The sequence below is a fragment of the Scyliorhinus torazame genome, chromosome 6 (genome assembly GCF_047496885.1).
Source record: "Scyliorhinus torazame isolate Kashiwa2021f chromosome 6, sScyTor2.1, whole genome shotgun sequence".
Taxonomy (NCBI): Eukaryota; Metazoa; Chordata; class Chondrichthyes; order Carcharhiniformes; family Scyliorhinidae; genus Scyliorhinus; species Scyliorhinus torazame.
In genome coordinates this window covers 258,967,711-258,995,518 of record NC_092712.1, presented here as the reverse complement: position 1 = coordinate 258,995,518, position 27,808 = coordinate 258,967,711, and the positions used below count along the sequence as shown (strand labels likewise).

At 48.0% G+C, this 27,808-nt stretch overlaps 1 protein-coding gene across 2 annotated transcripts in view; it reads right to left on the bottom strand.

The window, feature by feature from the left end:
- Positions 1 to 354: 354 nt before the first annotated feature.
- Positions 355 to 27,808, bottom strand: part of LOC140425390 (CD83 antigen-like) — a 29,152-nt gene continuing 1,698 nt past the window's right edge. Inside the window, exons 3-6 of one of the 2 annotated variants that reach the window (XM_072509604.1) lie at positions 22,652 to 22,883; positions 14,156 to 14,206; positions 3,625 to 3,722; positions 355 to 1,732 (exon numbers count right to left, since the gene is read on the bottom strand). In XM_072509604.1, coding sequence (XP_072365705.1) covers positions 1,643 to 1,732; positions 3,625 to 3,722; positions 14,156 to 14,206; positions 22,652 to 22,883 — 471 coding nt within the window. In that variant the 3' untranslated portion in view covers positions 355 to 1,642. The remainder of the gene's footprint in view (positions 1,733 to 3,624; positions 3,723 to 14,155; positions 14,207 to 22,651; positions 22,884 to 27,808) is intronic. The other variant, XM_072509605.1, reaches the window with a different exon arrangement.

Sequence of the window (27,808 nt, the reverse complement as noted above, 5' to 3'; positions counted from 1 at the left end):
GAGGGGAGGGGGGCACGGGGGCTGTTTTATTTTGTTTTGCATTTAATTCTATTGGGTTCCTTTTTTATTCTGTTGTTGATATTTTGTGAAAACTTCAATAAAAATTATTTATTAAAAAAAAGTTCAGTGTTAGCGAAACTCCATTGGCACTGCTATGTCAATTACTTGGTACATCACTATAGAGGGGTATTAAACATTGACATGCATTATGTTGCTGTGCTGTGTGTAATATCAAGGTTTTTATATTCAACTTTTTCACAGGTTCAGCATCATTCCAGTGTCCTGAGAGTGTTGTTTCTATCCAATTGGTAAGAAAATGATAACATGATGCAGGGATTATAACGGAGATCATACTCAGATAATAATAATCTTCATTGTCACAAATCGGCTTACATTAACACTGCAGTGAAGTTACTGTAAAAAGCCACTAGTTGCCACATTCCAGTACACGGAGGGAGAATTCAGAATGTCCAAATTACCTAACAAGCACGTCTTTCGGGACTTGTGGGAGGAAACCGGAGCACCCGGAGGAAACCCACGCACACACGGGGAGAACGTGCAGACTCCACACAGACAGTGACCAAGCTGGGAATCGAACCTGGGACCCTGGCGCTGTGACTAACCACTGTGCTACCGTGCCGCCCAAACCTGTCCACAGGTTCTGAATTGTATCAAGAATTACCCTGACCATATTGTGATATAGATTTTGTATGAAATAATGATTTAAATTAATTTTTATCTTATTTTTTAGAAATTATGATAAACAATGTAAGAATTATACATTTTCTACATTTTGTATAAAAATAAATAGAACATTTGCTTTCTGTTTGAAATCTCCATCAAACATTTTTAAAACCGACTGCTGATTATGCAGGGCAGCAAAAGCTTTCCCCATTATGATCAGAAGAAAATCACAGGTGATGGAAGCTTGAATAAAATGGGAAAATGCAGCAAGTACGAAGGGTTAACATTCCAAGTGGTAAGTTTCACAATATTTGAACGGCACATTTCTAGCATATTCTGCTTAAATTGCACAAAGATGAATTAAACTACTCAAGCAATCATTGACAAAATAGCTCCCTGCAACTCTGTTCTCCCGCTCCAGGCCCTGCTCTTAATCTCGTCCTGGGCCCTCTCTCTCCAATCCCACTTCTTCCCAACTCACAGCTTTCGATCTCACTCCAGGTCCTCTGACCTCCTGCTGTCACTCCCCCCAGCTTTGACTTCCCTGGCCCTGCTCTCAAGTGGGGTATGAGCACTGATGTGAAATATGATGTGATATTGCCTACATGAGTAAGGATTTTGGCCCGGATTTTCCACTTGCCAGCACACGGCAGAAAATCCCTGTATTCTTTTCAATTGTTGGAAAATTATGGGCTGGCAATACAGAATTTTTCCACTCGCATCCCTCGTGTGCTACAGAAGTAGAAAATCCAGGCCATCATGGTGTGGATTCATTAGCAACTGTGTTGGAACAGCCCACCTCCTTTCGACGCGATGCTCTCAGTGGGCAAAGCGAGAAAGCCCTACAACCCATCAATCTGTGCCAGCTTCAAGTTGTAGTTCTATGCCATTTAGTGTTCCCGGACCTCCATCTTTGACAAGGCTACAGGTCTCATCCCAATCAGTCTGATCTTCAGCGTTAAATATTGCTGTAGAAAGGCTTTCGGTCCCCAAATGGTTGCGAGAAGTTCTTCATTTTCTCGCTCATTTGGTTTGCTCTGAAATGTCTCTGTAAGGGGGACACAAAAGCACAGCACATGAACTTATTAAGTCAATTTTATCAAAACTCATTTTAAAATTCAGTACCATTCCAAAGTAATGATCTTAAGCCTAATTGTTCCCCTTTACTTTTAGCAGGTTTGATTCTAGTTATCGATTTGTGCCTGGCCCCATAAGTCACCAAGGAATGCCAACAAGGACAACAGTTTTACAAGTTTCTATGTACCATCAATAGCAGTCTGTGTGGGGGTGGGTTAGCTCAATTGGCTAAAATGTGGTGCAGAATGATGCCAACAGCATGGGTTCAATTTCCATACCCTCTGTGGCAGATCATGGAAGCCTGCCTTGTCCCACGCTGAATGTGGCGTGGTAGCTGCATTCTACAGTAGCCCTCAAGCAATAATAACAAAGTATCTCCCTCTCATGGTCAGACTTGCCAATGGACCTTTGTGGATTAGAGCTAGTCACCATTACCCACAGTATGAATTTTTAAATTCATTAGTGGGTGCATTTATAGCTAGACCAGCATTCATTGCCCATCCCAAATTGCCCTGGAGAGTGTGGTGGTGAGCTTTCATCATCATAGATCCCGAGAGTGCAGAGGGAAGCTGACCCTCCAAAAGAGAACCCTTCCTTGGCCCATTCCTCACAATCCCACCTAACCTTTGGGCACGAGGGGCAATTTAACATGGTCTATCCACCTAACGTGAACATATTTGGACAGTGGGAGGAAGCCTAGTTTCTTGAGTGTTGTTAGTGTTGGACTCATCCAGGTAAGTGGAGAGTATTCCATCACACTCCTGACTTATCCTTGTACATGGTGACAGGCTTTTGGAGAGTCAGGAGGCGAGTTACTCATTGCAGAACTCCTAGCCTCTGACCTGCTCTTGTAGTCACGGTATTTACATAGCTTATCCAATTAAATTTCTGGGCAATGGTAATTCCCAGGATGTTGATAGTGGAAGATTCAGCAATGGTAATCATAGAATTTACAGTGCATTAGGAGACCATTCAGCACCGGACCTTGGGAAGAGCACCCTACTTAAGCCCACCCTATTCCCGTAACCCAGTAGCCCGATCTAACCTTTTGGACACTTATGGGCAATTTAGCATGGCCAATCCACTAACCTGCACCTCTTTGGACTGTGGGAGGAAACCCACGCAGACACGGGAAAAGTGCAAACTCCACACAGTCACCCAAGGTCAGAATTGAACCCGGGACCCTGAGCTGTGAGGCAGCAGTGCTAACCACTCTGCCATAATGCCATTGAGTATCATGGGGCAATGATCAGATTCTCTCTTGTTGGCGATGGTCATTGCCCCAGCACTTGTGTGGCACAAATGTTACTTATCACTTGTTTGCTCAATCCTGTATATTGTCCAGGTCTTGATGCACTTGGACATGGATTGCTTCAAATGGTGCAGAACATTGTGCAATGTGCAATCAGCGCACAACCCTTCCTTTGACCCCAACCAGCAGAAGGTATTGCCCCACTAATTTCCACTGACTCCAGTTTAGCTCAGGTTCCAGGATGCTACACTTGGCCTAATGCTGCCGTAATATCAAGAGCAGTCACTCTCACCTCACCTCTGGAGTACGGTTATTTTATCTATTTTTGAACCAAGGCAGTAGTGAGGTCAGGAGCTGAGTGACCCTGGCGGAACCCAAATTGAGCGTCCGTGAGCGGGTTATTGCGAAGCGAGTGTTGTTTCAAAACACTGGGATGACCCCTTCCATCACTTTACTAAGTATCAAGAGTAGACTGGTAATTGGCTGGGTTGGATTTGTCCTGCTTTTTGTATCCAGGGCATACCTGGGCAATTTGTCACATTGCTGGGTAGACGCCAGTGTTGTAGCTGGACAACACCTTTCATTAAAAACAAATTTATAAAGTAACTTACCCTGTACAGAAGAGACATGCACAAAATAAGAAGCACACACATCGCCATTATAATGGATATCAGTATAATCCAGGTTATTCCTGCAGACTGGGAATCATCTGTATATAAAGAAAACACTAATCAGTCATTCCTATATCTGAGACCACATACACATTTATAGACTCTCATATGCAGATTTATTTTCTCAATGAGTATTTTGTTTCGAGAGTAAGTGAACTATAGGAGCCTCAGATTCTTTCTCATATCTTATTTTCGATATGCACCGAGCTACCAATCATAGCTTGGAAACCATGTCTCTCAATGGGCCTGAACCCACGACATTCTGACACAAGAGTGTCAGCCTACTAACTGAGACACAGAGTGGAATCAGGTGAAGACAAAATTGGTCATGGCTGATTTGCTAACCCATCCATTAGTTGAACTGCTTGCCAACATTCACTGTTAAATGCCCCACTTGAATAATAACCCTTTGGGCGAGGTGCCTTGGGATCATTGAATGAGTACAGCACAGAAAAAAGCCATTGTCCAATGGTGTCCCCACCAGTCCTGCAAGTGCAACCTAGCTAGTCCTGCACCCCAACCCTTTCCCCATCGCTATGCATTTTCTTTTCTGTTCAGCTAATTATCCAAAGGCATTGACTCTGCCTCCACCATTTTCTTTGCAGCAGAAGCAGAGGGGGGGCTCTGCATGTTCGAATCCCAGGGCAGATAGTAAAATTCGAATTTAATACAAATCTGGAACTAAAAAGTTTAATGATGACCATTAAACCATTGTCATAAAAACCCATCTGGTGCATTCTGGGAAGTGTCCTTGCAGTCAATGTCACAGTGAAGCAGTTTGGGAACTATGTCCTCGCAGTCAACATCACAGGGAAGCGATCTGGGAACAGTGTCCTCACAGTCAACATCACACAGACGCAGTCTGGGAACAATGTCCTCACAGTCGACGTCACAGAGAAGCGGTTTGGGAATGATGTCCTCGCACTCGGCATCATGGTGAAGTGGTCTGGGAGTTGTAGCCACCTAAAATGGCTGATTCCCTCTTAATTTGGCCAAAACCCGATTTAAAATGGCTAACCGAAAAGGCTGATGGGAAAAGCAGCCAACAGGACACAAACGGACAGCTGCAGACAGAATAGCGTATTCGGCTCTGGGGAAGTCGGCCCAGATCGATACTCAAGACTATTAGCAGCACATCAACCCAGACATCTGCAGTTTAATCGGCTATCCCCGGGAACAATTGCAACATATTAGCAATTGAATGCCAGGCCAGACCTGTTGGCGCCTGCAGTGGCCGAAACAAAGACAGGTGAACGACCACCCCCCGATCGAGGAATCGCCCCATTATTGGAGCATATCAAACCCAGTGATTGGGAACAAGTCCAATCACTTGGGACTCAGGGTCAAGGGCCGCACCGAGAGGCGGGAAGCCCCTGGGCCCTATAAAGTGAGGGGCCAAGTTCAGATCTCTCTCTCACTCTCCCTTCTTCACCTGCTCGCAACCTTCGCAAGAACCTTCAACAAAGAACCGTAAGTCTGACTCCAGCGATCGCTACCCGATAGAGATTCCTAGCCATCGACCCGTATCAGCCTTTTGAATCCCGTAGGCCAGATCCAATTCGATAAACTATTAGTTTCCCATACCTGGTGGGCCATCTCCTAAAGTTAAGTATTGGCCAGTAGTGGTAGGTTTGATATAGAAGTAGCATTATTGTATAAGTATTAATTGCTGTATATAATAAATGACCGTTGATTTCAATCTTACTAAGCGGTGTGCTGATTTATTAATCATAACTCGAGCGTGAACCACGTGGCGGTATCAGAAAGATACCTAGCGACTCGTAAGCAAAGGTGACATAATCCGATGTAATAAACTAAGGCTAAAAAGAGCAACAGAATGACATCCTCCCAGTCATGCTGAAGTGGTCTGGGAATGATGTCCTCACAGTCAGCGTCATGGTGAGGTGGTCTGGGAACAGTGTCCTCGCAGTCAGCGTCATGGTGAAGTGGTCTGGGAACGATGTCCTCGCAGTCAGCGTCATGGTGAAGTCGTCTGGGAACGATGTCCTCGCAGTCAGCGTCATGGTGAAGTCGTCTGGGAACGATGTCCTCACAGTCAGCGTCATGGTGAGGTGGTCTGGGAACGATGTCCTCGCAGTCATCGTCATGTGAAGTCGTCTGGGAACAGTGTCCTCACAGTCAATGTCACAGAGAAGCGTTTTGGGAACGATGTCCTCGCAGTCGGCGTCATGGTGAAGTGGTCTGGGAACAGTGTCCTCGCAGTCAGCGTCATGGTGAAGTGGTCTGGGAACAGTGTCCTCACAGTCGGCGTCATGGTGAAGTTGTCTGGGAACAGTGTCCTCACAGTCGGCGTCATGGTGAAGTTGTCTGGGAACAGTGTCCTCGCAGTCGGCGTCATGGTGAAGTGGTCTGGGAACAGTGTCCTCACAGTCATCGTCATGGTGAAGTGGTCTGTGAACAGTGTCCTCACAGTCAGCGTCATGGTGAAGTGGTCTGGGAACAGTGTCCTCACAGTCAATGTCACAGAGAAGCATTTTGGGAATGATGTCCTCGCAGTCGGCATCATGGTGAAGCCGTCTGGGAATTATATCCTCGCAGTCATGCTGAAGTGGTCTGCGAACGATGTCCTCAGTCAGCGTCATGGTGAAGTGGTCTGGGAACAGTGTCCTCGCAGTCAGCGTCATGGTGAAGTGATCTGGGAATGATGTCCTCACAGTCAGCGTCATGGTGATGTGGTCTGGGAACAGTGTCCTCGCAGTCAGCGTCATGGTGAAATGATCTGGGAATGATGTCCTCACAGTCAGCGTCATGGTGAAGTGGTCTGGGAACAGTGTCCTCGCAGTCAGCGTCATGGTGAAATGATCTGGGAATGATGTCCTCACAGTCAGCGTCATGGTGATGTGGTCTGGGAACAGTGTCCTCGCAGTCAGCGTCATGGTGAAATGATCTGGGAATGATGTCCTCGCAGTCAGCGTCATGGTGAAGTCGTCTGGGAACAGTGTCCTCGCAGTCAGCGTCATGGTGAAATGATCTGGGAATGATGTCCTCGCAGTCAGCGTCATGGTGAAGTGGTCTGGGAATGATGTCCTCACAGTCAGCGTCATGGTGAAGTGGTCTGGGAATGATGTCCTCACAGTCAGCGTCATGGTGATGTGGTCTGGGAACGATGTCCTCGCAGTCAGCGTCATGGTGAAATGATCTGGGAACGATGTCCTCGCAGTCAGCGTCATGGTGAAGCGGTCTGGGAACAGTGTCCTCGCAGTCAGCGTCGTGGTGAAGCGGTCTGGGAACGATGTCCTCGCAGTCAGCGTCATGGTGAAGCGGTCTGGGAACAGTGTCCTCGCAGTCAGTGTCATGGTGAAATGATCTGGGAACAGTGTCCTCGCAGTCAGCGTCATGGTGAAATGATCTGGGAATGATGTCCTCGCAGTCAGCGTCATGGTGAAGTGGCCTGGGAACAGTGTCCTCGCAGTCAGCGTCATGGTGATGTGGTCTGGGAACGATGTCCTCGCAGTCAGCGTCATGGTGACGTGGTCTGGGAACGATGTCCTCGCAGTCAGCGTCATGGTGAAATGATCTGGGAACGATGTCCTCGCAGTCAGCGTCATGGTGAAGTGGTCTGGGAACAGTGTCCTCGCAGTCAGCGTCATGGTGACGTGGTCTGGGAACGATGTCCTCGCAGTCAGCGTCATGGTGAAGCGGTCTGGGAACGATGTCCTCGCAGTCAGCGTCATGGTGAAGCGGTCTGGGAACAGTGTCCTCGCAGTCAGCGTCATGGTGAAGTGGTCTGGGAACAGTGTCCTCGCAGTCAGCGTCATGGTGAAGTGGTCTGGGAACGATGTCCTCACAGTCAGCGTCATGGTGACGTGGTCTGGGAACGATGTCCTCGCAGTCAGCGCCATGGTGAAGTGGTCTGGGAACGATGTCCTCGCAGTCAGCGTCAATGAAATGGTCTGGGAATGATGTCCCCTCAGTCAACATCGCAGAGAAGCAGTCCAGGATCAGTGTCCGCGTGGTCAGTGTCATGGTGACGTGGTCTGAAGGCAGCACGGTGGCGCAGTGGATTGAGGACCCGGGTTCAAATCCCGGCCCTGGGTAACTGTCCGTGTGGAGTTTGCACATTCTCCCGGTGTCTGCATGGGTTTCACCCCCACAACCCAAAAGATGTGCAGGTTAGGTGGATTGGCCCCGCTAAATTGCCCCTCATTGGGAAAAAAAAATAATTGGGTACTCTTAAAAAAAAATTTTAAATGGTGACGTGGTCTGGGAACCGTGTCCGTGCAGTCAGCGTTGCAGAGAAGCAGTCGTGATTTTTAAAAAGTGTTTTTTTGGAAGAAGGGATTAACTGAGAAACAACACAAATAAGTGAGTCATTATAATAAAGTAATATAAGTAATAAGTTGGGTAAAGGAAGTTAAGTTAGCATAAGGGAGGTAAGTTAATAGTATTCATACATATGCATTATTTTTTCGTTTAAAAAAAGTAAATAGGGAGCTTAAGATTAATCATAGCAGGGGAGCCACACATGTGATATGCTCCTCCTATGGTACGTGGTAAATCATGGGAGCTTAGTTATCCCTGGTGACCAGGTGTGCAGGAAGCGTGTCCAACGACACTTAATGGCTAACTGCATTTTGGAGCTGAGGGGGGGTTCACTGTGGAGCATCCGCGATGGTGAGTAAGTTGTGGATAGCGCATTCAGTGAGGTGGCCATACCGCAAGTGAAGATTGGACAGGCAGAAAGGTCATGGGTGACCACCAAACAGAGTAGAGGAAGGTAGGTCGTGCAGGTGTCCCCGGTGGAAATTGCCCTTTCTAACAGATATACCATTTTGGATACTGTTGGGGGAGATGGCTGTTCAGGGGAAAGCAGTGGCAGCCAACCTCATGGCACCATGGGTGGGTCTGCTGCACAAGAGAGGAGGAAGAATGGCAGGATTATAATGGTAGAGGATTCACGTGTAAGGGGAACAGACAGGCATTTCTGTGACTATATTTCTGTGACTGCAAAAGAGACTCCAGGATGGTATGTTGCCAGGGTCAGGGGGAGGGCAAACAGACAGATATCATGGTACATATTAGTAACAATGATATAGGTAGGAATAAGAATGAGGTCCTGCAAACAGAATTTAGGGAGCTAGGAAGTAAATTTAAAAAACAGGACTCAGAGGTTGGAATCTCTGGATTACTTCTGGTGCTACGTTAGTGAGTATAACAATAGGAGGTTTGGCTAGGTGAATGTGTGGCTGGAGAGATGGTGCAGGAGGGAGGGCTTTAGATTTCTGGGACATTGGGTACATTTTGGGGGATGGTGGGACCTGTTCTAGGTGAACGGGTTGCCCCTGAACCGAAATAGGACCAGCATCCTTGCAGGGAGATTTGCTAGTTAGGGTGGGTTGAAACGAACTTTGCAGGGGTGTGGGATCCTGAGAGAAGGCTCAGCATGGGGAGTCGCACAGGCAAAATTATAAGAGACAGCAAGTGAGTCAAGAAGGCATAGAGGTTATAGGCCAGCGAAGTCGCAAGGGGGTTTGACAAAGCTGGATGGTATTTATCTTCTTGCAAGGAATCTGATGAACAAGGCAGATGAGTTGAGGGCACAAATTAAAACGTGGGGATATAATGTCATTGACGTCACTGATTCATGGTTGAGAGAGGGGCAAGATTGGCAGTTCAATATTCCAGGACATAGGATCTTCAGATGAGACAGGAAAGGAAGTAAAAGAGGAGGGGTGTGGCAACTTTGATCAGGGAATCAGGAGTAAGTCAGGACGACACCTTAGAAGGCTCTTCAAATGAAGTCATAAGGGTAGAACTTAAAAACCAATAAGGAGCAATCACATTGCTGGGTGTGTTCTATAGACCCAGTAACAGTCCGAGAGAAATAGAAGAGCAACAATTTTAAGAACAGTCCACCTCTTTCACTATGACTCTGACAGCATCTTCCTTGATACAAATGCATGAAAAGTACTAATTTAGTATCTCACCCATGTTCTCTGCTTCCATGTGTTGGTACCATTTGTGGTCCCTAATTAACTCCATGATTTATACATTTATGTACCTTTCGTAGACTTTTTGATCTCCTTTTGTATTAGCTGCCAATCTTTTAACATCTTTTTTCCTGCCACAGAATCATAGAATCCCCAGTGCAGGAGGCCATTCGCCATAGAGTCTGCATCAGCCCTCCGAAAGAGCACCCGACCTCAGCCCACTCCCTTGCCCTATCCCCATACCCTATAACCCCACCTAACCGACATTGGATTGTGGGAGGAAACCCATGCAGATATGGGGAGAACGTGCAAACTCCATGCAGTCACCCAAGGCCGTAATTGAATCCGGATGCCTGGCGCGGTGAGGAAGCAGTACTAACCACTTTGCGACCGTGCTGCCTTTCTGAGTTTCCTTTTTTCTCTGCGCCTCTGAACCTTGCATAGTCAGCCTAGTTCTCACTTGATTTCTTAACCTGATATATGTCGTATACACCTCTTTTGCTGCTTCATCTTATTTTCTGTCTCTTTTGTCACCCAGGGAGCTCTGGCTTTGGATACTCTACCATTGGAATGTACTTCGACTGAACTGTTTCATCTTTAAAGATGCAGTGTTGCCTGCCAATCATCCATTCCGATTTACCTTGGCCAGATCTGTTCTCACCCCACTGAAATTGGCCTGCCTGTAATTAAGCATTGTTTACTCTGGATTACTCGTAATATTCCATAGCTAACCTAAACATTATAATCTGGATGATCGCTGTTCTGAAATGGTCCCCTACTGACACTTCATACTCTGGTTCTGGAATTGAGGTGGATTAAGGGCATTAGTCTAAAGATGTGCAGGTTAGGTGGATTGGCCATGCTAAATTGCCACTTAGTGTCCAAAAGGTTAGGTGGGGTACTCTTTCAGTGGGTTGGTGCAGATGGGCTAAATGGCCTCCTTCTGTACTGTAGGGATTCTACGATAAGGTGAACGCGACAAAGCCTTTAGAAGATAAAACTAGGGGCAAAACTAGCGAAGGAAGCAACGGTTCAAGATAAAGGGAATGTATAGTATACAGAATTGTTGAACTGAACCTAAATTAAACAGCTGTGTGCTCATCCTTACAATGGAATGCCAGCTGTAACCATGGCAACACCGTCACCATAGCTAGTCTCAAGCTTTCTGGAACCTATAGTCAGACAAAAAAAAGAGGGGGAAAATCCTCACTGGAGATTGAGCTAACCCATAAATATCTTGACAGTACCCATAGAAAGCCCCACTCAGTAAAACGGAACAGAAAAAGCTCCAGCAAGGCCACATCGCAATGATCAGTGCGCACACGCACTGCAGCCTTTACAGCAACCATAGCCAACTGATGTTACCATGACCACCGTGATCGTGATTTCTCCCCAGACACAACAACTTGTATCTTAAGTACTTAAAAAGAAACTTTTCTAAACACAAGTGCTTCCAAGATAAGCTGGATGGAGGGAAAAACAAAATCGGGTATAACAACCCTAAGGCGTGAAACTTTTAACTGTTCTTGTTGAGAGAGACTTGGATGTACTGGTGTAAAAAACACAGAAAGTTTGAATCCTTGTACAGCAAGAAGTTAGGAAGGTAATTGCCATGTTTGGTTTTATTGCTATCGATTTAGAGTGCAAGATTAAAGAAGTCTATAATTATATAGGGTTTTGGTGAGACCACACCTAGAATATCGTGCATGGTTAGGGTCCCCATATTTAAGGAAGGCTACACTAGTCTTGAAGGTAGTTCAGTGAAGGTTAACTAGATTGGTTCCAGGGAAGAGAGGGTTGCCCTATGATGAGATGCTGAGTAAATTGCGTCTTTACTCTCTGGTGTCCAAAAGAATGAGAGGTGATCTCATTCAAGATTCTGAAGGGGCTAAACAGGGTAAATATTAACAGTTTTTTTCCATTAGCTGGGAAATCTAGAACATAGGATCCAGTACAAGGCTGATCATTTAGGACTGAAACGAGGAGAAGCGTCTTTACTTGGGGAGCTATAAATCTTTGAAATTGCCCACCCAAAAGGACTGTGGCTGCTCCATCATGGAGGGACATTAAGACTATAGAATCTCTCAGTGCAGAAGGAGGCCATTCAGTCCATCAGGTCTGCACCAACCCTCCAAAAGAGCACTCTACCCAGGTTCACTCCCCCCTCCTATCCCTGGAAGGGACAGAAGAAACCTGTAATTTGTTCTCCCAAAAGATTCTGAATGCTGGGACAATTGGAGCTTACAAGACCAAATTCAACAGATTTTTAAGGTAAGAACCATTTTTTTTTTTTTAAATGTTTTTATTCTCCATTTTCACATTTTCCTTCAAAATTTACACCCCACCCACAAACAGTAAACGGTAACAAATACAAAATCAATCCCCGTAACAATACCAATTATCCCATCCTCCCACCACCCCAAACAACGGCCCACCTGTCAGTATATGCCTCCAATAAAACAAACCCTCCCACGGTGGCAACAAAAAACAAAGGAGATAAAGAAAAAGGGGTCCGGGACCGCCCATGGTCACCATTGTCCTATAGAGTCCACTCCCCCTCCCCCCCTACACTCAACGCCATCCAACCTCTGAAAGAGTACCATACATGATACCCAAGAGTTGTACACCCCCCACCGTCCCCACAGTCTCCAACTCCTCCCGTCCACTGCCTCTTGTAAAACTCCTCCCCCCAACCTCGGTTCCTTCCCAACTTTCCACCCCGGCTAGACCACTCGGACTCTGTTCTGCCAGGCTCCGATGGCCACAGCCCCTCCCCCACCTCACTGCCATTCACTGGCCGGCTTAAACCGGCCAGCGTGGAGGCCCCCGCCCGGGTCCCTTTCCCCCTTGCCAGGCCCGAGGAAAGCCCAGAAATTCCCTTTTAGCACACAAACCCCGCATATCCACCTACACCCCAAAGAGCCCTCATTTAGAGTGAAAGTCCCATCACTTCCCTTGTCCAAATATATACAACATTGGCTCCTTTAGCAGTGAAACAAAAAAAGAAAATACAGTCAGTCATGAGGTCACATCGGCACATGGCCATTTCTCAATTCTGCCACAGTCCTTCTGCTATCGCAAACTCCTCCGCTGCTTCCGCCGTTCCAAAATAAAAGTCCCTGAGCTTGTAAGTCACCCTCAGCTTCGCTGGATATACAATGCCGCACTGCACCTTGCTAATATACAGTGCCCTCTTCACCCGGTTGAAGGCAGCCCGCCTCCTTGCCAGCTCCACGTACACGTATACCAGCTCCAGCCCACTGCACCGCCCGCTTCTGCTTGGCCCAGCTCAGGACCTTCTCCTTCACACTGTACCTACGGAAGCACAGAGTCACTACCCTTGGCGGTTCACTCGCCCTTGGTACAGGCCTCCACGACTGATGAGCCCGATCCAGTTCATATCGGGAGGGACCCTCCCCCTCCCCCAATAGTTTTGCCAGCATCGCGGCAAAATACTCAATCGGCCTCGGTCCTTCAACTCCTTCGGGCAGCCCCACAATCCTCAAATTCTGTCGCCTGGATCTGTTTTCCAGGTCTTCCATTTTCCCTCGCAGATCCTTGTTAATGTCCATCACCTTCTGCATCTCCTTCCCCATCGAGGCAAGTTGATCACCGTGCTGCAATAATGTCTCTGCCACTTCCTTCAGCGCCTCCCCTTGCTCTCGCACCTCCGCCACTGCGCTCGCCACCGCCATCATCACCGGGGAAATCACCTCCTCCACCAGCACACTCAAAACTTCTCTCATCTCCTTCCTCATTGTCTCCATGTATCTTGTAAACTGCCTTTCGAATTCCGCAGCCATCACCTTAGTTATTTCTTCAGCCGTAAGCAATGCGGCTCCCCTGGTGCTCCAGCCTCCATTTTCCTTGGTGACCCTTCCACTCCCAGACGGGCCTTCAGCTGTTTTCTTTACGGACAATTTTTTGCTTACCCTCGACATTTTTCTTCACTGTTTCTTCCTGCTTTTGCCGCCTCCGTGGACCCTGGTGAAGTGTTGGGTACTCTGACACACAGACGAACCAACACGGTTGCGTATGGTACAACGCAGTTTTTATTTAATTGAACTATAAACATAGTAAACTCTGGTATTCAGCACATGGTGAACCTCTGAGTGGCTGGCAATGAGGTCTGTGCCCTGAGCTCACTCCTGCTCGAGTCCCCAGGAAGTGTCGTGTTCCCTGCTTTGTACTGTGTATGCTCTTGTCCGTGATTGGCTGTCGTGTTGTGTGTGTTGATTGGTCCGTTGATCTGTCCATCATTATGTGAGTTATGTATGTGCTGTGATGTTCACCTGAATATCATGACACCTGGGGCTGGGCTTAAAGCCCCGAAAATGCCCTTCCCGAACGGGAGCCCTCCATTGTGCGGCCGCCTCCCGTCCGGTAAGAACTATATTAAGGAACATGAAGCAAAAGTTGAAAGTAGACTTCAGTTGTAGATTAACCATCAGCAAGCTAAATGGTGGAGTAGGCTTGAGAGGCTGACGTTCTACTCATGGTCATATGTTCAATAAGATTACCTCTCAAATGCTTCCTTTCCAGGATAAAATCCTTGGTTTCTTCAGTCTCCCCTACAGTGAATAAATAATAGAAAGCACAGAGATCACTACACTTTGTTTATACTGTGATTGATTCACTTCTGTTTTGCCATTTTGTACATATACAGACTGATCTGAAAGATTACTATCACACAGTAGACCATTCCCACCTCCTCCTCAGCAGAACCCTAGAAAATTAATTGCACTATTGAAAATAGGGGATAGATAGTCACTGAATTGTGTTGCAACAGAATACATTTGTGTTGTAAAATTCTGAGCAAATATAAAAACCGAATTTAGTTAAATGTTGCCCTAATTCTGCACATGCAGTCTGTTTGTGAGTGGTCGCCAAATTCTAAATTGGATCAGTGCAGAGTGACGCACAATGCTGCACTGTTGTACTTCAAGTCGCTATGTTGCTATGGTGTTCTTTGTTGTTGCTATGGCATCTTTTGAAGCTTTCTGTTGCTGTTTTGTGCTGCACTCACTCAATGGAAATAGCTGCACACGCTGTTATAGATAAATTATTCGTTCTTTTGACAACAGGCGCAAAGTGAATAAGATGAAGACCTTTCCAATCAAAACATTAGAGAGAGATCGTGAACTATTTAAATCAACACTTGCCCAAAATCACACTGTGGTAACTAGTAGAGATTTTCCATGGTCAACCGTAATGACTATCGACCAATATTGGGATTATCACTGGGAGATCACTATAGTTCATAGTGGGGTCAGGTATGAAAAATTAACTGAATCAGCTCTTGAAGTGCACAGTTGCCAAAATCTAAAGGGAGAAGGAAAGAAAACCTTGCAGGGTCCACTGGGCCTTGCACTAATTTGCTGATATGCCCTCCCAACACCCAATGCTTTCTTACAGTGGCCACTGTACATGCTATGGTGGCTGAGTGACTGGTAACAATGGAGTTATACCTTTAAAAGGCAAACAACTCCATTCCATAACATGCTGGAATTGATGTCCACCAACAATCACCCTCAGTCAGGGCGGCACGGTGGCACAGTGGTTAGCACTGCTGCCTCACGGCGTCACGTTCCCGAGTTCGACCCCAGCCACGGGCACTGTCCATGTGAAGTTTGCACATTCTCCCATGTCTGCGTGGGTCTCACCCCCACAACCCAAAAAGATGTGCAGGACAAGTGGATTGGCCACGCTAAATTGCCCCTTAATTGGGAAAAAAAACAATGAACCTCAGTCATTTAGAGGCAACGTCATTTCATAATGGTTTCATCAGTGCTTTGTTTAACATGAGGTGAGCAGGGCATCTAAAAGGTTATATGGTCAACTTCGACTTTGGGGAAGGTACTATCCAGTGGTCTATCTTCAGACATATCACTGGGATCCCCAGGCAGACACTGAACACCAGTGACATCAACAGTAGACTTCAGGTGAAAATGAGGCGAGCAGCCTGTCGCTGATGGAATCCTCGACACAGTCATTCAGGTGCCTTACTTGCAGCAGAAAGCTCTCCAGTTGACTTGTTAACAAATTCCCCGTGACCACACCATCGCGTGATGCCACTGATCCTTCCTCCTCTGATGTTCCCTGGTCAGATAAGCCAACATCCGCCAGGTTCTGCAGGACAAGGCAAATAAATCTAGGCCGATGTTCACTAAGTGGATGAAACCATCGAGTCGCTCAAGTCCTGCTGCTGTTGCTGTGGCAGCTCAAGGGATTGGGAAATAAATAAAGGCCATTCACAAAAGGTGAATATGTAAAGACTGGATGTCAAAGTCTCAGAGCAGCTGGACAGTTATTTTAGAAACAAATCCAAACTATTTTAAAAATTAAAGACATATCAGCAAAGACAATGAGGGACAGAACAATGAAAACAGCCACAGATGTCAGGAGGCAGCCGATTGGGGATGTAAATTCAGCTCCTCTTGTCACTTGTGATACATTGTGTGAAGCTGATAATACTGCACAGATTGCTCTTCTCTACAGTTATGGGAATTCCAACAGACCCCATGAGGGAGCTCATTGACTTGGTGCTGCTTAAAAAACAAAGGGACAAGATATTTACTCAGCTATTATTAACTGCCCTGGGGGAAAAAGGAATACACAACAATATAATCTCGGGCGCTACTGATAGGGCACCAGTATGAATTGTTGCTCAGTGGTAAAAAAAAGGATCACAATGTGATATTAATTTATTACATAATTCACCAAGCACTCTTTCCCAAAAACGTCTCTTCCTGAATTCATTGAAGTGATGTAACTGCTGCATCAGTGCCAGGGACCCGGGTTCAATTCCGGCCTTGGGTGACTGTCTGTGTGGAGTTTTGGTCTGTATGGGATTCCTCCGGGCGCTCCGGTTTCCCCCCCCACAGTCCAAAGATGTGCAGGTAAATTGGGTTACAGGGAACAGGACGAGGCAGGGTGCTCTTTTCGATGGTTGGTGCAGACTCGATGGGCTAAATGGCCTTCTGCACTGTCGGAATTCTATGGATGTCTCATTTTCTCAGTATGTATGTCTTTTTTCTCTTGTGCACATCATTTTTGTCCTTTAATCATTTCCTGATCCTTGCAGTGACACACTAACTCATGTTATGTCTGTCTGTATGTTTGCTCCCTCATTCCACCTATTATTATGGCCTCTTTCTGTACTTTCGGGATTCTATGATTCAATGTTGTTTGTGATATTTTGCAATTCCAATGAGGCTTTTATGCTGAAATGTCAACTGATTTGTGTTTGGGACTGACACTGTCTGGCCTGCTGACAGCCTACAGAATTTTTGCTTTTATCTCCCCCAAGGTCACTCTTGATGATAGGGACTGTCTTGAATCTCTTTGATCCCTTATCAGCATTTCCTAGTCATGTCTGATGCAGCCTTGTTTTAAAGGTAGCAACACAGCAGCCTTGTGTGTGGAACTCCCATATTGCAACATAATGGGCAAAATTCTCCATCCCGCCCCGCCACATTTCTGCCCCGACCCGCCGGCGGGATGCTCCGTTACACCGGCCGGTCAATGGTGTTTCCCATTGTGGGGCAGCCCCACGCCGTCAGGAAACCCCCGGGCGCCGGCAAAACGGAGACTCCCGCCGGCGGAGAATGACGCCCATGATTCTGATGATATCATGATAGAGAAGTAAATTCTGGGTATCACTACCCACTCATGATTTCATTGGAATTCCAGGTGTGGAGTACCACCTTTTCAAAGCGTTGACTGTTGATTCTATGTTGATGTCGCTAGGCAGAGACAGTGTCACTGGCTATTACTTGCATAAGTTTCCTCATTGAAATCACCAAAGGAACCCATGCAGGTTGCACAGGCTGTGGCCCGTGCGCGCGCGGCATTGTCTGTCCCTGGACAATCAATCTAATCAACGCAGAACCACTTTGACCCGTTGCTAAGTGATCAAATTGTTAGTGCAAAATAAAATCAAAAAAAAAGTGCTGGAAATACCCAGGGGGTCAGTCACCATCTGTGGACGGAAACAGGAACACATTCTTAACACTTCGTCTTTTGCATAGGAGGATAGGTTAGATGAATTAGCACTTCCTATCCCAAACATTTTTCCATCCAAGCGCAGTATTTCTCACCAATTCCTGGTTTGTGCTCCTGTAATGCAAAGCTCAGCACCAGAAGCGCCAATTCATAACTCCCCCCATGGTTTTGATGTGACAAATACAGTACTGTTCATTTAACTATACGCTATCTTGACTTCCGGGTTGCGGCGATGCGGAGCTAAGCCGCGCGATTTGGCAGCTCCCGCAAAAACGGACTTTTGGGCCCGCTAAGGGAGCCCCAACGGCATTTTTTTAAAAAACCAACCCGTGGGGAAGGAAGGAGAAAGGTCCCCTACAGACCAGCATGGATCGGACCCGCAGCGAAACGGCGAAAAAAGCGGCCCTGGAGCAGCGGGAGAAGAAAGAAGAAAAAGAAGGAAAAAACAAAATGGCGGCGCCCACGGACAGAGAGGAGATGAAAGAGTTCAGCAAGTGCTGCTTCGAGGAGCTGCGTAAGGAGATGGTGGCGCCTATACTGGCAATGGTTGAAAAACTTGGAGCAACCCAGAAAGCCCAAGAGGTGAAGATCCAGGAAAAAGTGAGTAAGAACGACGACGAGCTCGTGGGCCTGGCGGAGAGAGTGAAGCGGTACAAGGCGCTGCACAAGACGTGGGCGGGAAGACTCAAAGACCTGGAGAACAGATCAAGGAGAAACAACTTGTGGATCCTGGGTCTCCCAGAAGGAGTGGAGGGGGCCGATGTCGCGGCATATGCGGGCACAATGATCGGGACGCTGATGGGTGCGGAGGCCCCCCCGGGACTGCTGGAGCTGGATGGGGCGCACCGAGTGCTAGCGAGGAAGCCCAAGGCAAAAGAGCCGCCAAGGGCGATGGTGGTGAGATTTCACTGGTTTACGGACAGAGAGAGGGTCCTGAAATGGGCCCAGAAGGAAGAGGGACAAGGCCACGACAGGAGCTGCGCCATGGGGGCGGGGCAGGCTTTGGAAGGCGCGGGGTTGTCTTTCCCGCGCGCGGCAAAAAAGGCGGGAAGGGGAACAAAGGAATGTACATTGATTGGGAGATTCACGCACGGGGGGGGTTAAAGGGATGGCGGGGGAAGCCGGGGTCAGCAGGTGTCAGCTGACTTACGGGAGGGATATGGGGGGAGCAAAAAAGCTAGACGGGGATCTAGTGGGGAGAGAGGAGGGAGGAAAAAGGGTTGCTGCTGCACTGGCCGAAAGAGAGCGGGACACAGAAGAGGTGGCTGGGACGGGGGTCCCCCGGCTGGGGGACTGGAGAGTGAGGGAGACGCGGACAAGGGACTGGCCCAGAAAAGGAGATGGCTAGTCAGCCGGGGGGGGTGGGGGGGGGGTGAGAGTCCCTCCAATCCGGCTGATAACGTGGAACGTGAGGGGCCTGAATGGGCCGGTGAAGCGGGCTCGAGTGTTCGCGCACTTGAAGGGACTGAAGGCAGACATGGCAATGCTCCAAGAGACACACCTGAAGGTGGCGGACCAGGTCAGGTTAAGAAAGGGATGGGTAGGACAGGTATTTCACTCGGGATTGGACGCAAAAAATAGAGGGGTGGCAATTCTGATGGGAAAGCATGTGTCATTTGAGGCCAAGACTGTCGTAGCAGATAAAGGAGGGAGATATGTGATGGTGAGTGGTAGGGTGCAAGGGACGTGGGTGGTGTTGGTAAATGTATACGCCCCGAACTGGGATGATGCGGGATTTATGAAGCGCATGTTGGGGCGCATTCCGGACCTGGAGGTAGGAGGACTGATAATGGGAGAGGACTTCAATACGGTGCTGGACCCAGTACTGGACCGCTCCAGATCAAGGACGGGAAGGAGGCCGGCGGCGGCCAAGGTACTTAGGGGGTTTATGGATCAGATGGGGAGAGTGGACCCATGGAGGTTTGCAAGACCGCAGGCCAGGGAATTTTCTTTTTTCTCCCACGTGCATAAGGCTTACTCCCGGATAGATTTCTTTGTTCTGGGCAGGGCGCTCATCCCGAGAGTGGAGGGGACGGAGTATTCGGCCATAGCCGTTTCGGACCATGCCCCGCACTGGGTGGAACTGGAGCTGGGAGAGGAGAGGGACCAACGCCCACTGTGGCGGCTGGATGTGGGACTGCTGGCCGATGAGGTGGTGTGTGGGAAGGTGAGGGGGTGTATTGAAAGGTACTTGGAGGCCAACGACAACGGGGAGGTGCGAGTGGGGGTGGTATGGGAGGCGTTGAAGGCGGTGATCAGGGGAGAGCTGATCTCCATCAGGGCTCATAGGGAGAAGATAGAGGGAATGGAAAGGGAGAGGTTAGTGGGGGAGATCTTGCAAGTGGACAGGAGATACGCAGAGGCCCCGGAGGAAAGATTACTTGGTGAAAGGCGACGGCTCCAGACGGAGTTTGACCTGCTGACCACGGGCAAGGCGGAGGCACAGTGGAGGAAGGCACAAGGGGCGACTTACGAGTACGGGGAAAAGGCTAGTCGGATGCTGGCACACCAGCTCCGTAAGAGGGCGGCAGCGAGGGAAATAGGGGGAATCAAAGATGGAAGGGGAGCCACGGTTCGAAGTGCAACGAAAATAAATAAGGTATTCAAGGACTTCTATGAAGAGCTGTACAGATCCCAGCCCCCAGGGGGGGAAGGGGGGGATGAGGCGATTCCTGGACCAGCTGGGGTTCCCGAGGGTGGAGGAGCAGGAGGCAGTGGGTTTGGGGGCACCAATTGGGTTGGAGGAGTTGAGTAAGGGTTTGGGGAGCATGCAGGCGGGGAAGGCCCCGGGGCCGGACGGGTTCCCAGTGGAATTCTATAGAAAATATGTGGACCTGCTGGCCCCGCTACTGGTGAGGACCTCCAACGAGGCAAGAGAGGAGGGAACCCTGCCTCAGACAATGTCGGAGGCAACAATCTCCTTGATTCTAAAGCGAGACAAGGATCCACTGCAATGTGGATTGTACAGGCCGATTTCGCTCCTCAATGTGGGGGAGAGGAGCATCGGGTATCGCTATATGCGGATGACCTGCTGCTATACGTGGCGGACCCAATGGAGGGGATGGTGGAGGTCATGCAGACTCTGAAGGAGTTTGGAGAGTTCTCGGGCTACAAGCTTAATGTAGAGAAGAGTGAGCTTTTTGTATTACAGGCAGGGGACCAGGAAAGAGGGATAGGGGACCTGCCGCTGAGGAGGGCGGAGAGGAGTTTTCGGTATCTGGGGATCCAGATAGCCAGAAGTTGGGGGGCCCTACATAAACTGAATTTGACGAGGGTGGTGGAGCAAATGGAGGAAGATTTTAAAAGATGGGACATGCTCCCGCTCTCGTTGGTGGGTAGGGTGCAGTCGGTCAAAATGGTGGTCCTTCCGAGGTTTTTGTTCGTGTTTCAGTGCCTCCCCATCGTGATCACCAAGGGCTTTTTCAAGAGAGTAGGTAGAAGTATTATGGGGTATGTGTGGGTAAATAAGACACCGAGGGTTAGGAGAGGGTTCTTGGAACGCAACAGGGACCGAGGAGGGTTGGCTTTGCCAAACCTAGAGAGTTACTACTGGGCAGCAAACGTAGCGATGATCCGCAAGTGGGTCATGGAGGGAGAGGGGGCGGCATGGAAGAGGATGGAGATGGCGGCCTGTAAAGGAACAAGCCTGGGGGCATTGGTAACGGCATCGCTGCCGCTCTCGCCGACAAAATACACCACATGCCCGGTGGTGGCGGCAACGCTAAGGATCTGGGGCCAGTGGTGACGGCACAGGGGTGCAATGGGAGCATCGGTGTGGTCCCCGATCAGGGGTAACCACCGGTTTGTCCCGGGGAAGATGGACGGGGGGTTCCAATGCTGGCATCGGGCGGGGATAAGAAGAATGGGGGACCTGTTCATTGACGGGACATTTGCGAGCCTAGGGGCACTGGAGGAGAAATTTGAGTTACCCCCGGGAAATGCATTTAGATATATGCAGGTGAGGGCTTTTGTGAGGAGACAGGTGAGGGAATTTCCATTGCTCCCGGTACAAGAAGTTCAAGATAGGGTGATCTCGGGGAGGGCAAGGTGTCGTAAATATACCAAGAGATGAAAGAAGAGGGGGAAGCGCTAGTAGAAGAATTGAAAGGTAAATGGGAAGAGGAGCTGGGGGAGGAGATTGAGGAAGGGCTATGGGCGGATGCCCTGGGTAGGGTTAATACCTCCTCCTCGTGTGCCAGGCTCAGTGTGATACAATTTAAGGTGGTTCACAGAGCGCATTTGACGAGGCGAGGGCGAGGCTGAGTAGGTTCTTTGGGGTAGAGGATAGATGTGAAAGATGTTCAGGGAGCCCGGCGAACCATGTCCATATGTTTTGGTCATGCCCGGCATTGGAGGGGTTCTGGAGAGGTGTGGCGGGAGTAATATCCCAGGTGGTGAAGGTCCGGGTCAAGCCAAGCTGGGGACTAGCAATATTTGGAGTAGTGGATGAGCCGGGAGTGCAGGAGGCGAAAGAGGCCGGAATTCTGGCCTTTGCGTCCCTAGTAACCCGGCGAAGGGTCTTGCTATTGTGGAAGGAGGCGAAGCCCCCTAGCCTGGAGGCCTGGATTAATGACATGGCGGGGTTCATAAAATTGGAGATAATTAAGTTTGCTTTGAGGGGGTCTGCACAGGGGTTTTACAGGCGGTGGCAACCGTTCCTAGAATATCTCGCGGAGCGTTAGAAGAAGGTCGATCAGTAGCAGCAGCAACCCTGGGGGGGCGGTGGGGGGGGGGAAAACGAGAGATTGTTCGAGGGGATGGACGAGCGGGAGATATCATGGAGGGTGGGGGGAAATGGTACGTGCGGCCAAGAGCCAGTGTATAAAGCTATGTAAATATACCATCTTGCCATGTATATATCTTGCTCAGGGAGATTTTGCGTTATTTTGTTACGGGGTGGGGGGGGCTACTGTTTGTAAGGGGAAAATTGTGTTGTTAAAAAACCTTAATAAAAAAATATTTTAAAAAACAAAACTATACGCTATCTTTTAAACTTTTGTTAAGATACTGACCCACTTTGATCATCAGTCTCATATCCGCCTCTTTGTTTCTCTTTCCAAGTGGTGCCCACATGGAACACCGGTACGTTCCCATATCTTCACCGGAGACATTGTGAATGGTCAAGGCATAAGGCTTGGCACTAGCCACCTCAACTGATCCGTCAAAACCCAGATACTTCCTGGAAATGTTCTCCCTGAAATCCCTTCGCACAATTCCTGATAAACTGAACCCATCATCAGCTACCTAGAAAAATATTAAAATGTATGTAAATCACTGAGAATCAAACAGTGTTTCTTTTTTCTACACAGTACATTTGTAACCTAGAGGATCATAGACTATCTAGTGGAGAAGGAGGCCATTCAGCCCATCGTGTCTGCACCAACACTCCTAAAGAGCACACTATCTAGGCCCACTCCTCCACCTTATCTCTGTAACCCCATCTAACCTTTTTTGGACACTAAGGGGCAATTTAGCATGGCCAATACCTTGGACCGTGGAGTACAACAAGTCCTTGCTTAACCGATAGAATTCCTACAGTGCAGATCGAGTCTGAAAGAGTACCCTACCTAGGCTCTCTACCCCGCCCATTCCCTGTAACCGACACATCTTTGGACACTAAGGGGAAATTTAGCATGGCCCATCCACCCAACCTGCACATCATTGGACTGTGGGAGGAAACCCATGCAGACACGGGAGAATGTACAAACTCCACACAGTACCAAGGCCAGAATTGAACCTGCTAACCACTGTGCCGTACCGTGTTGTAGATGCATTCCTGAAATGTGTAACTTCAAATCGGATTTTCCCCATTATAAGTAATATAAAACATATAGTTAAGGCTCTAGTAGGACATATCTCTTATTCTGTAAGTTGAATTACTATAATTGCTAAATTCCTATCTTCAAAAATTAACTTATAAAATGAATTTTTTTTAAAAAGGAAAAAAATGCTCATTCTTTCCAATTAGTTTCCATGTCCCATTCACCGCTCCTCATCTTTGCCACTGCCCAATCATCACTGATTGTGCTCACCAAACCTCCTCATGCTGCACATCCTGCTCCATGAGCCACCACCATCCATTCCAGTCTACAACCCTCCAGGTCACTGCCTCTCGCACTCGCTGCTTCCCTCTCCCCAACCCCCCCCCTCCCTCTCCCCAATCCCCCCCTATGAGCGAGGGTTTGAGGTAAGCTGCAAGAGGGAGGGTTGATGGGCGGGAGGATGCATCCACTCCAAAATCGAGCAGATCGGATCACGCGACTCTACAATGAGCATGAATTGTTTGATATTTGGTCGTTTACTCTGTTAAAATTTATAATATAAATGCCTCAAAAAATTTTTTTTAAAAAAATACAATGAGCATGAAACAAGGTTGAACGAACTCCCAATGTTAAATGTAAACCCCCACCTCAACCATGGTCAGTTAAACTGTGAAACAACTTAAATAGGGGCAACGTAAAGAGAGGACTTCCTGTACTTAAACCGGAGACCAACATATGGAAAATCATTTGATGTAGAAGAAGAGGAAGATTGAAATTAGATTTGGCTTGCTCTTGCAAAGAGTCAGCTAGAGATATGGACCATAAGATATCGGAGCAGAATCAGGCCATTCGGCCCATTGAGTCTGCTCTGCCATTCAATCATGACTAATATGTTTCTCATCCCCATTCTCCTGCCTTCTCCCCATAACACCTGATCCTCTTCTTAATCAAGAACCTATTTATCTCTGTATTAAAGACACTCAGTGACTCGGCCTCCACAGCCTTCTGCGGCAATTAGTTCCACAGATTCACCACCCTCTGGCTGAAGAAATGTCTCCTCATCTCTGTCAAAGGTTCGTCCCTTCAGTCTGAGGCTGTGCCCTCGGGTTCTAGTTTCTCCTACTAGTGGAAACATCCTCTCCATGTTCACTCTATCTCGGCCTCTCAGTATTCTGTATGTTTCAATGAGATCCCTCCTCATTCTTCTAAACTCCATCGAGTACAGGCCCAGACGTGGGCTTTGTAATCTCCATGTGTGCTGTAAACTCCAATACTTCTTCTAGTTGTACTTCTAACCCAAGTTTGTTCTTAATATATTCAAACATATGTTTGGCTTGATTTCAAACCCAGAAATTCTTATTTAGTTTAGCAAGTAATTAGCCTTAGGCCATAAACATAGGCATCTGTCTCCATTAGAGACAAACAACTGATTATATATAGCTTGAGAGATAGCACTCCACAACTGTAGGGCAAGATGAGGAGGCAGGCCTACATGAACTATCAGGCATCATGATTTTGTTGAAACTCAGGTTTTAACAGTTGTGAAAACACGTCACTATAAACTCCATTCAAAATTACAGTCAGGAAGATGTTAGGATACTGATGAATATAATGTTCAAAATGGATATATTACAATGTACATACTTCCGACAATTTACATGAAAACACAACATACAAATATGCTCAGCAATTTTAGATTATTAATGCAGAATTATTCAGTTACTGCCACCTAAATGTTTATGCCTTATAGAATTTAACACATTCGGGATGAATTAAAACTCAAATTGAGGATTCGGATGGTCTTATTTAAACTCTTCATCACATGGTCAATTTAAGAAGTAACAGAGACCTGAATTTAAATGAAAAGAGATTAAAAATCTCCCCCGGACTCAGATGGAACAGTGAAATTCCCTTAACAGCTTAGTAGCCGAGATTTGCTAGTTGCTATTCTTTTTTTGACAGAAAATATCAAATTAAAGAATAGTTCTTTTGTTTAGCATATTATGGGTGGGATTCTCTGGTTTCATCCATCACATGACCCGTGAAATGAAAATTTGGCATTCCAGATAAAACTCCATTCACTTTCAGCAGTGAGCGAGGACAGAATATTTCAACCATTGTTTGAGAGACTAATTTGACCAGTTCTTCAAAAAGAAGTTTAGAGGTCTTTTATATCCATAAGGACAAGAGGCAGCACTGGAGCAATTCTGCATTCCCTCAGTATTGCATACAGGCCTAGATAGAATAGACTCATAGAGTCAGAGTTTAATAGTGCAAAAAGGCCCTTTGGCCCATCATGCCTGTGCCAGCCATCAAGCACCACTCTATTCTAATCCCATTTCCCAGCAATTGACCTGCAGCCTGTATGCTACAGTGTCTCAAGTGCTCATCGAAATGCTTCTTAAATTGTGAGGGTTCCCACATTGACCACCCTTTCAGACAGTGAGTTTCCGATTCCCACGGGTGAAAAGGTTTTTCCTCAAATCCCCTCTAAATTTCCAGCCCTTTTTGCCTTAAATCTATGATGACCGCAAGGCGAGCTGACACTTCTAGAAACTAAAAGGTTGCTATAGTTAATCGAGGAAGGAAACCAAAAAATAACACATAAATTCCCCTCTTAAAAACTCCCTCCCTTTCAATGCAAATGATTTGACTGATTATTTTTGTGACTCAACCGCACACCCAAGTGTGAAAAGGTAAGAGGAGCTGAATGGTTTATGGTGGAAGTGGATTTAATTGCCGAGGGTTTTGGGCCATAACCTCCCATTTTCAATTCCCTGGGGTGGGTATCCCGAGCCAAGACTCCTGCTGGCCCATTGAATTCGGCATGAGGTCCAAAACAGGATTCTCATCGGGCATCAAACTCCGTTGAGTCTCGTGGCCTGCACCTCCCGGGCTTAAAGGGGGGACTGGGATGGAGGGGTCCTTCTGGCGAACCCATAATGGAGTGTCATTCACTTTGGGGGAGGCCTTGCCAGCAATTAGGCAGTTCTTGGCCAGCGATTTGGGGGGCCAGCAATTTGGGGGTGAACCTTGCCAGCATTATGGGAGGGGCTGTAGTATCATTCCGAGATGGGATCCAGCCTTGCCGGCTTCTTCGGGTCCTACGATACAAATCAGCCCCGACTCCAAAAACTGTTCTGTGGGTGGATTGTGATCTGGATTGTGCCAATCCGCCCGGCGGGAATTGCACTTTATTTCCTGTGGCGACAACGGGCGCAATCGAACAGCCATGCTGCACCTGAAAAGCAGCGCACCGTGGCTGACAGAAGCCGGGAGACCTCGCTCCTGGGATCTACCCAGCTCGCAACACCTCGCATTGGCAAGATCTAACACAATCTCGCAAGACTTTGCAATGTGAATCACGCCCATTGTGGGTGGGATTTTTGGCAAATCTGCATTTTCGAGTTGGACATATATGCAGTTTCCCGAGGCACCCAAGGCGTTGTGATCTACTCCCTGCACCTTGGTTACCTCGGGCAAGTGCCATTCAATACTGGTCTCCATACAAGGGGACCAGACAGAACGGCACTTGTGGGAGTCTCCCAGGGGATCGGAGGCCCCCAGCTGCATGTCCTTTGGGCAGGGTGGTACACTGACACTGCCAGTGCCACCTGGGAACCTTGGCACTGCCACCCTGGCAGTGCCAGCTGGGGTGCCAGCCTGACTCCATCCAGGTGACAAGGGCATTGTCATAAAACCAGGCTGGCACTGCAAAGCTGGCATTTTTCACAGTGGTGATCAGGCTGGGGTTGCGCTGCATGGGTATTAGTGGGAGTGCAGTGGAGACACAGGTACCCCCTTGTTGGGGATTTGGGGGGGGGGGCATGTCAGGGGGCTCCAGAGATCAGGACACCATTTAAAAATAGAGTCCTGGTCCTTCGCTACGCTGAGGTGTTCCAGGGAGCAGAGCTGCTCAGGACAGAAAACAAGGCTATGTGTGACCTCATTAAGGCCCCCTATCTAACCCAAGTGCCAGGCTGGCAGGGCCAATGTTTCCAGGTGGCACCAGCACTGCCAGGGTATGACCCTGCCCAAAGGGCATGCACCAGGGGGCCTCCAATCCCCTTGAGACTCCCACGAGTGCCCTTCCATCTGGCCCCCCGTTTGTGGAGCCAGAACTGGCACTCGCCCGAGGTCACCAAGGTGGACAAAGACTGCAACAATGGATGAACGGACATGGCGTGACAATCACCAGGCAGGAATGTTCCCTTTTAGTCAGGGAACACTTCAGCAGTCCAGGGCATTCAGTCTCTGATCTTTGGGTAAGCGTTCTCCAAGGCAGCCTTCAGGATGTGCGACAATGCAGAATCGCTGAGCAGAAATTGATAGCCAAGTTCTGCACGGGACCTTGGATTCATGTCTCACTACTTTAACCCCCCACCATCTGGCCTGGGCTTGCAAAAT